Genomic DNA, 10,650 nt, shown 5'->3' on the forward strand with positions numbered 1-10,650 from the left:
TGGAGCGTGGTGACGTCAAAGGGAATCCAGCCCGGCTCGTACAGTCAGTTGTCAACATGGCGGCTGTAGGTGTCATTGTGGAGAACTTGGTGAGTCTCTGGAGGATCCCAGCAGCCCGTCAGTTCTTCCCCTGGGTCTTCGTCCTGGTCTCGGCCTTGGGGTCGATCCTGAAGGAGCTGGATCTCGTCCCGCAGACTTATTTCAGCAGCAGCAGGAACGCCCTGAACCTGTGAGTGAACCTGGAGGAAACCTGTGTGTTGGGAATCACAGGTTTAAGCTAGCAGGGGTAGTGGAGCTGAGATCACGGGCACACCTGGGGCACACCTGTAGTCCTCTTTGTGAAGTGTCCTCTTTGTTTGTGAATGGTGCTGATTATCCGGATTGTGTTGCTATGGTGACGAACACCACAGTTATGTAGGGCAGAGGTGATCTGTGGCGGTAACCTTTGTGCTGGTAAATGTCCTCATTATGGAACAAACATGAAGTTTAAAAGTTTTTAAAAATCAAAAAATTTACAAAAATATTACAAATCATCACCCTGGGTTACCACGAGGGATGTTCTGTCCTTCACCTACTTTAAAATAGTGAAACTTGTGAACTTTCACTCTTACTTTGGGTGGGTAAAGGTGTTACTGCGCCCCCTAGTGGACACATCATCAGAATCTAAAATACTTTATTCATTCAGTCATTACAGTTTGCTCTTAATCAGTATCAGTAAGTTAAAATATTTATAGAAAGAAGGGATAAAATGAGATAAAATACGAATAAATAAAAATAAAAACTATAAATATTATAAAATAAAAATAAAGTATGTACAAAAGCGCTGGGTATGAAGTGATATATACAAGGATGTTAAAGTGGTAAGGATATTACACAGTGTATTGCAGTCTGATGGCCACAGGCAGGAATGACTTCCTGTGGTTCTGTGGTGCATTCAGGGGGGATGAGTCTCGCACTGAATGTGCTCCTGTGTTCACCAGCACGTTGTAGAGAGGGTGGTGGATGTTGTCCATGATGGAATGGAGCTTTGAGAGTGTCCTCCTCTCTGTCACCACTGTCAATTTATTTATAAAGCACCAAATCACAACAAACGTTATCTCAAGACACTTTAAAAAAAAAAAAGAGCAGGTCTAGATCGTACTCTATGTTCCATTATTAACAAAGACAGGATCAGATCCAGTCCCATTTTACAGACAGGACTCAGTCTGATCTCATCTTAATCCACCATGAGCAGAGCACTTTGCAGCATTTAGCAAGTTACAGTGGCAAGGACAAACTTCCTTTAACAGGCAGAAACCTCCAGCAGGACCAGACTCATGTTAGACACACATCTGCTGAGACTGTGTTTTGGTTGGAAAGAGGGATAGAGGAGAATAAGAGAGAGAGAGAGAGAGAGCTATGATAGTGACTCTCTGTCAGAGAGTCAAGTGACAACATCACTGGCCTTGCAGATGAGTTTTTTAGTCTGTTGGCATCCGCTACCCTCAGCACTGACCTCCACAGACTCATAGAACATCCTCAGCACCGTCCTGCAGATGTTGAAGGACTCAGCCTCCTCAGGAAGTTGAGGTGGCTCAGGCCCTTCTTGTAGACGGCTTACCCTCACTGAGTTTGTTTTACTTAAAATCTCACCCCCCTTTATCTAAGTAATCAGAATGAGTCTACTTCTAAACTAAAGCGACAGTATTATTGTATAAATTCACACCCAGAGAGAATATATCCTCCTGTCCTAGTTGTGTTCATCCTGTTCACATATTTCATGATGGATTAATGCTACATTCCTTCCTTCTATGATCTCCTAATACTTGAATATTCTTTAAACTAGAATGCTAAATATTTGCTGATTTCAGCTTCTGAAGACACGATGACGGTAAACTGAGTATAGATAGATAGATAGATCTTTATTTGTCCTTAATAAGGAGATTTGTTGCCACTGTCTGTACAGGAATACATGTATGAACACAATAACCATAACCATCCACCCAGCCTCACAGCAATGGTGCCCCGCATCCCACAAATATACACACTAGACACATATGAACACACTGGGCACATATAAAACACACCGAACACATATGAACACACTGGACACATATATGCACACCGGACACATATAAACACACCGAACACATTACAGTGGCATTCTGTTTAGCAGTGCTATGGCCGATGGGACGAAGCTTCTGCCAAACCGGGCTCGCCTTCAGTAAGGGGATCTGTACCTGCGACCGGAGGGGAGTAGTGTGAAGACTGAGTAGAGGGGGTGTTGGGGGTCCAGTGTTATAGTGCGTGCTCTGCGTGTGATGGCTCTGTTGTTGAGGTCAGACAGGTTGGGTGTGGGGAGGCGGATGATTTTGGTGGCAGTGTTTGTGGTGCGTATGAGTTTGTTTTTGTTGGAGACAGTTAGCATGTGAGTATCATTGTCTACTGGACTTTTAGTGACAAAAAAAGACACCTAAAGACATCTATTTTGGCAGCCTGAACAGGAACTTTACCCTATTTTTCTGACATTTTACAGACAAAAATAATAATGGGTAAATCAAAACAATGAAATTAAATTAATCCCTTGTAAAATAGATGTTGCATCACCAAAACAAAATAAATGGTGCTGCTGCTGAAATACTGGTTTTCCTACAGATTAGATCTTTGCAAAAGATGAAAAATCTGCATGTTATGAAAGGTAGTGTCATCTTTTTAGTCATGGAAGGTTACGAACACATCATCAGATCATCAGATGCCAGTCTCCTATCCCCCATCACCAAGACCATAGCACCGTACCCTGGAGGACAGAGCCTCCCTCCCTCCCTCCTTCCCTCCCTCCACACGTCCCCAACTCTGACTCACTCATTTAAAAACCACCTCAAGATCTTCATGTTCGAAAAAGCCTACAACACATAACCTTTACTCCCTCGCTCCAAATCTTTTTTTTATTTCGTTTTAGATTTTTATTTAATTTTTTGAACAACAGTCACAACTCAGACAGGAAATTTCTTCCAGTTCAGCCTGGTTTTGACCTGATCCAGTAGAGCACAGACTCTTAACAGCTGATTTCTGACGTGTACGGTTTGTCCCTCTTGCAGGTATTTCGTCAAAGTGTCCTGGGGATGGACGTTGCTGCTCTTGACCCCCTTCATCCTGCTCTCCAACTCCTCCTTCAACAAGAGCGTGTCCTTCCTCCGCCGCCGTCTGCTCTCCCTGGTGGTGGCCACAGCCGTCTGGTACGTCTGCACCGAGACCTTCTTCTACATCGAGGACCTGACAGGCTCCTGTTATGAAACTCAGGACATGGATCTTGTCAAAGAAGGGTTCACTTCCAAAGCCAGCTGCAGGAAGTCCGGCTTCCACTGGCACGGCTACGACATCTCAGGTCACTCCTTCATCCTGTCGTACTCCGCTCTCTTCATCATGGAGGAGATGGCTCCCATGGCCTCCCTGAAGACCACCAGCCTCTCTGCGTGGCACAAGCTGGCCCTCAACCTGCTGTACGTGGCCTTGAATCTGATCCTGCTGATCTGGGTGATGATGTTTTTCTCCACCTCTGTGTACTTCCACGACCTGTCTCACAAGCTGCTAGGGACCCTTTGCGGCCTGTTAGGGTGGTATCTGACGTACCGGGTCTGGTATTTGAACCCTTTGTCCCCCGGACTCCCCCCTCAGCGTCATCCCAGAGAACAGAAAGAGCACACCTAAGCTGCAGACATACTTCACTGCACAACATTAAAGCTAACGTTGCAGTCTTCCTAAAAACAAACACACTACTGTTGACGTCGTCCGCCCACAAGAGCGAATCTGGCCGAAGCTGTTTGAAGTTATTTTAAGTTCTCCTCCTCACAGACCGGTCGTTTTGTACAGGAGGACTCGGCTGGCAGGTCCTTCATGGAGTTTGGCAGCTGCTGTTCCCAAAATGACTCTTGGTAATCTGAGACAGAAAACAAGATGCTGCTCTGCTGCCCGGCTTCAGCCTCTCACCTTCAGCCTCGACGCTCGCTTCACTATTGTCCGTCTTCGTTTGTTGCCTTATAGAGCTTCCCTCAGAGGAGTCACAGTTTTTTTAGAAGTCTCAATGGGAACACTTCAGGGTGTTTACAGGCTGATGTTTGATAGCTGATGATGTGTGTTTTTACAGACCAATGTACAGTAGCCATTCGATCAGACACTAACGAGTGATGGTTCCAGCGGCTCCACGTTTCATCCTACATGTGGGATGTACGTGAGCTGTGCAGGGTTAGTGTGTTTAATGTAAAGTTTGAAAATCTGATTTATGTATAATTTAAATATTTTATCATCATTAAGGTTTGTTGTTTATTTAAAGGTGACATATCAGGCTTTTTTCATCAATATATATTGGTCTAAGAGGTCCCCCAAACCTGTCTTTAAAGTTTATGCTCAAAAAAACACTTTGAAATCAGATTTTGGTCTGCCTGAAGAACCCTCTTCTTCAGTCCTCCTCAGAACACTCTGTTTTTCTCTCTGACCACGCCCCCTCAGGAAGTGGATGTGCCTCGGCTCTCCAGCACGTTGATCTAATGTTTACATGTTGGCTGAATATACACGGCTGCTCAGAGATCGCGTTACTTCAACCCTCTGAATCTGATCCTGATGGAGAGGCGCCTGCAGCAGGACCTTTCTGAAGGATTGGTCACAGATTTAGTGTTTCTTGTTGTTTTATTTGTCAGTATGTCGACGTGTGTCTTGGTACACAGCTACGAACATGTAGCTATGTGGCTATGCTAACTAGCGCTAGCACTTATCCATGATAAATAAAAATCATCCACTAGATCTTCAAATCTGCAGACGTGGGGAGTAAAACCGACCTTTGTGTTTATTAAGACAGCCTACAACTAGCATGCCTCCCTCCTAAGCTCCTTGTTAGCACACATTTGTGCAGGGAATGAAAAACGGAGGAGGGATTCAGTATTATTTTATACAGTCTATGGGCTGAACAAGCTCCGAGCTCTGACTCCATGACAGACCGGATATTGTTGTTACGTAACAAAAACACGGAAGTCTGAAACGGCTCGTTTCACACACATTTACAGAAAGGTGGAGAAATCAGAACAGGGGCAGAATGGATTCTTTTCATTCTCGGGGGGTTTGTAGACAGGGACACATATTTCAGGTAGAGAACCATTAAAAAGTCAATTTTGCATGATATGTCACCTTTAAAAGACATGTCCAGCACAGGTTTCTGACAGCCAAGTACAACTCAAATATTTACAGTTTGATTTCACAGCAGTCAAAGAACAGCAGCAGTTTGAAGTGCTCACTGGGGAATGTTTGAATTATATGCCTTAATATTAACAGAGGAATAGTTGCAGGCGATGTTAAATTAATTGACTAATCAACACTTTTTTTCAGATGTTGTTTTTTTATTGTCAAAAACACCAAAAAAAGACCAAAGCTGAATTTTACTCACTGAAAAGGAATATATGAAAAGTATATTCATATATTTCTTCATATATCTGTGCCATGGGGCGACATTATTGTTCAAAAAGTGGTGAATAGTTGATCATGACTAACAAGAAAAGCAACTCATTTTCAGTCCTTTACATGGAAATTTAAATTCCTGCTAACTAAAGCATCTAAAAGTAAGAAAACAGTCAAACAACTTCAATTTATTAAACACAGCTGAACATGTGATCACAGAGTCTGTGGGTAAATTATATCTAACATAAGCACAGCTAGCACCGCCAGCCTTCAGTCCTCCTTGCAGGTTAACCTCCACCTGATCCGTGTCCAATCCGTCTAAGATACGCCGGTTCTGTTAAGTTTCTATTCTAGTCAGTGTGTTAACTTCCACTGGATCCGCTCCGTTGCGCTCCAGCTGTGTCTCTGATCCGGCAGGTCTGAGTCCTCCAGATCAGATACACAAGACTTCTATTTTTGCCGGATGCCGGAGCACGACGCATCAATCTCAACAGAGCAGATGGAGCGGAACAGGAAGTCAGGTTTCACCAAAACAAAATGAAAACATCCGGTTAATTTTCAGAATAAAACACTCTGTGTTATCACCAGATCGTATTTCACTTAACTACAACAACAAACCAAAGTCATGATGAGCGGAGCCAGGCCTGGAGTCAACAGGTCAGAGGTTTTCAGAGGACCAGAAAGACAACATGACTCTGTCTGGCGGTCCTGCTCTGTGCTGCACTCTGAGAACACAACCGGTGAGTGTTGTCGGATGAGAGAGCACAGAGCCGGACCGCAGTGGATTGGAGATGGACCGGACACGGATTTGGTGGAAGTTCGATGATAGCCTACATACAACTTTATTTCTATTTACTAGCTCAAAAGACTTTCACTCCATGCTACAAGACATCTTTCATCTGTGCATGTTTACATCCAGGTGGTAGAACATTATGACAGTTAGTCATTAGCCAGAGCTACAGCCTTAAGTGGACGGTGGTGGTGCAACAGCTTAGACACAACATATGACGACATCTTGGGCCTACAATAATTAAAATATTAGCTGTTTTTGAAACCGCTGACTATACTAGCAGTATGTACTGATTTGGCGAAAATTCAGTATGTAGTATGTGAACAAGAGCAAATCTGCAGTATGCCAAAACTCCCCGGATGTTGTACTGATTCAGAAAAATGTCTCAGTATGCAGCGGACCAGTCTCCCTCGCCTACTGTCTCCCACAATGCACAGCGCTAACTTCTTCTTTTTTACGTATTTGACGAGGGAACTCCATATTTAGGTGCTGACAAAATTTAATTCAATTCATATAAATCACTTCTTAACTTTTTAAATCTTAAGTGATGCTAAAGAAGCAGTTTCTCTATCAGCTTGGTCGACGTTTACTTCCGCTTCCTGAAACTGGAAATCCAGCGACGCCTGACCCAGCATCCTGCAGATCAGATCCAACAGAACAGTCATACTACAGACTAAATTCAAACGCAGTATGCAGTACGTACTGAAAACTACATTCAGAGGTAGTATGTAATTCTGGAACGCCATGATGCTGCCATTAAGACTCACCTGATTATCGAATATGTCTGAAAATGCCTTCTCAAATTCAAATTCAAAATCTGTGTTTACTCTTGTTTGAGTAACGTTTCCTAAAAACCACCAGAGGCCACATTTGAGCTTTTAATGAATCACTTTCTGTTTCATGAAGTGAAAGTGAAAACCTCTAGTTTAAGATTCACTTCCTGTGAGAGGAAGCGGTGAGCTTTGAGCCAAATCTAACAAACAGATGACGGGTGTAGAGCTGGACAGAGAAACAGCTGGTTTTGGTCTTTTCGTGGGGTTTGTTGACAGTAACGGTGTGGAAGAATAACTAATGTTTTCTTATTGTGGGGAAAAGTGTTGTTGCTGTTTTCCATCCGGACAGCACAGGGAACAAAGTAATAAACCAGGATGTGTGTATTCCATTTTTAGTATTTATTTGTCATTGATGGCAACTGAATAAATTAAGGCTTATGAACAAACATCATAAAAAGCACCATAAATAAATGCATATATAGAAATATAAAAAATAAAAAGTTAGAAAATAAAAAAATACTATAGTGAAATATAATGGCCACAAATCACAACTAGGATTCCTCCACTTGAACTCTGTGTCTGTCCCCCTCAGGTTGCGTTATGTCAGTCAGAAGAAGCAGTGGAGTAGTAACAGGTGTGCTTGCAGTAATCAGAGTTGACCCAGTGTTTACAATGATCGGCTGGTTATGGAGCATGTTGAAGGTTTCCAATAAATCAACAAATTAAATGAGTGTCTGAGCGTTTAAAAAAATCAACATAAATAACATCTGTATGGTTAAAACACAACAGAAAATACTTCTGTACACTTTTTATGTCCTCTTCAAAACTTCACATCACTGCTGCTCATGCAAGAACAGGAACCAAACAACCCTCCAGTTTCCTTTAATGCATATATCTTCTTAATTTCAAACAGTTAATCTTTATGGCTCTTTTTGTACGCTCCATAAGAATATAAACACTTCTTCTGCTTCTTGAATAAAATCTGGTTTTATTAGCAGGTGTGACGCAGCAATGTGACGCTGCTGTTGAAGGAGCATTGATCGTCGTCTTTGGTTCAACATTTTCTGCCACTGCTGCTAAACTCCACCTGCAGAGACGAGTTCCTGTGTGTAAGCAGGAGAAAACATCCTAACAGGACACATAAATTCTCCCTTAATGACCGTGAGTCCTCGCTGCAGGAATGTCTAAGCAACCAGCTGTGAAACCTAAAGCAGCTTATAACTCCAACCTCACATAATGAGTTCAAACTAAACACAGGAGCTGAATTGTAAGTTGTTCAACCTTGGGTAAAAAAAAAGAAACATGGAAAGGCTCCCAGAAAGAGTGAACAGAGTGTGGAGCAAATACACAACAGCTCGGCAGGGAGAGGGAAGCCTCCATATGAGTCGGCTTCCCTCCCTTAGCTCGTTAGAAATTTAAAGTAAATGAGACGATGTTTGATTAAAAATATCTTTCTGTAAAAACAATCTTGCATCTGTCAGGAGAAGTCAGCGACACGAACAAACAGCAGTGGTGTTTCTACGCTCAGTATTGCTGAGGGACCGTCTGCGACACACCGTACAGAGCGGCTGATTCAAAGATTACAGTTCACAGAACTAAGGAAGCCCGATACTACCAGGAAGAACGATAACAGAGAGACCTGGCCTTGGTGGATAAATGTGTTAATTGTTAACTGTATGTAATGATTATAGATAAATGGTTATTATCAAGAGACAAATTATGAGCAAGGAAGTCAAAATTATGAGCAAAAACGTCAATATTATGAAATAAAAAGAAAATATTATGAGATAAAAAGTCAAAATTATGAGATAGAAAGTCAAAAGTATGAAATAAAGGCTAAATTCTTAAATAAAATGTCAAAATTAGGAGATTAAAATTCAAAATTATGAAAAAAAGTCAATTATTAAATAAAAAATCTAAATTAGAAGATAAAAGTAGAAAAAAACATAATTATGGAATACTACTTATGAGTAAAAATGTCAATATTATGAAATAAAAAGACAATATTATGAGATTAAAATTCAAAATTATGAGATACAATTTAAAATTATGAAATAAAGTCGAAATTATGAGCAAAAAATTCAAAATTCTTAAATAAAATGTCAAAATTAGGAGATTGAAATTCAAAATTCTGAAAAAAGTCACAATCATCAAATAAAAAGTAAAAATTATGAAATACAAAGTTTAAAATTTCAGATAAGTCAAAATCATGAGTCAAAATCATGAGTCAAAATTATGAGCAGAAAGCCAAAATTATTAATTTTTGTTATTATTGTATGTAATTAATATGTGATTAAAAAAAGTCCAAATTGGGAAGTTAAAATTATCTTTCTTATATTAAGTCAAAACTATGAGTGAAGAAGTCAAATATTTCCTTCAAAGTCAAGGTATGACAAACATATATAACTAAGAGATAGATAGTCACTTTAAGTTGATAGAAATTGGTCAATAAAATTTTAAAAATCCAAAGAGTCAAAATTACAAGATATATCTCATAATTCATAAATGTGTCCTTTTTAACTCATAAATAAGTCTCACTGTTTCATCATGATGACATTTAGTTTTTTCTCTCATCAAGGCCCAAGTCTCATTTTATTATCCCTGGCAGAATTGAGCTTCCATAGAAGAATCTGTGTTTGGTAGTGATCATAAATTCTGCCTCTGGGCGACACGAAACCCTCCACTGGTCACGAAACGCGTACACGATAAGAAAGTACCCCATGCAAAGAACTCTACATCCTAAACCTACAGAAACACCGCCGTGCCGAAGACGCAGAATTTACAACATTACCATCAGACCAGCCGAGAGTAACTTTTCAAACAGCCTAAACTTAGAGAGTGTCAGTGGACCAGTGTGTGATCTGTGGTGCACTAAATAATCTGACTCTGAGTGCACATGTGGGACTGTGTATATGTGTGTGTGTGTGTGTAGGGTGCACAGTTAGATAAAGGAATAGTTTGATTGCTCCAGGAATTGTGTGATTATTTTCTTGCAGAATTGGATTAGAGGATTGATGTCACTCTGATGTCTGTCTGTTAAACATGTTGCTATAGTTAGCTTAGCATAAAGACTGGAAACACTTAACCTTACTTCAAGTCAAAGCTCAAGGCAATCTTTGTAAACCCAAACAGTGAGGGGAGTGAAGAGCAAAGGATAGAGTATAGCACAGAGTAGCAGGCAGCACATAATATAATTTTAACTGCACAGCTGTGTGTCCTTAAAGTTACAATATCTGCATCCCAAGCCTCAAATCAAGGACAGGTATTTTGGAGTGCGTTCAAAGCATGGCAGTGAACACGATCAGCAGAGGTGGCTCATTGCTGTCCTTTTAAAAGCAGCATGTGGAGTTCAAACTGAATACCAACTACCATCCTTATTATTTAAAGTCCTGTGGTTCAACTTAGGGCAGCTGTCTTTGCCCTGAGCTCCCTTGTCTCGTAGGTTCCTCTGGATCTCTGCTGCTGTGGACGTGCCAGACTCCAGCTGCTACAACTACTACTATCCATCTCCCCACTATCATTATCTCTCTCTCTTCATCTCCCTCTATCCCTCTCTCCAACACGGTCTCAGCAGATGTGTGTCTAACATGAGTCTGGTCCTGCTGGAGGTTTCTGCCTGTTAAAGGAAGTTTGTCCTTGTCACTGTAACTTGCTAAGGGAGAC

General features: G+C 41.2%; 1 protein-coding gene across 1 annotated transcript; it reads left to right on the forward strand.

Moving 5' to 3' along the window:
• On the forward strand, positions 1-7,714 carry fitm2 (fat storage inducing transmembrane protein 2). The gene is made up of 3 exons (XM_034695013.1): positions 1-229; positions 3,078-4,203; positions 7,580-7,714. The coding sequence occupies exons 1-2, from the start codon at positions 57-59 to the stop codon at positions 3,685-3,687; spliced, it is 783 nt and encodes a 260-aa protein (XP_034550904.1). The 5' UTR covers positions 1-56; the 3' UTR covers positions 3,688-4,203; positions 7,580-7,714.
• Positions 7,715-10,650: the final 2,936 nt, after the last annotated feature.

This window comes from Notolabrus celidotus, chromosome 11, assembly GCF_009762535.1.
Source record: "Notolabrus celidotus isolate fNotCel1 chromosome 11, fNotCel1.pri, whole genome shotgun sequence".
NCBI lineage: Eukaryota > Metazoa > Chordata > Actinopteri > Labriformes > Labridae > Notolabrus > Notolabrus celidotus.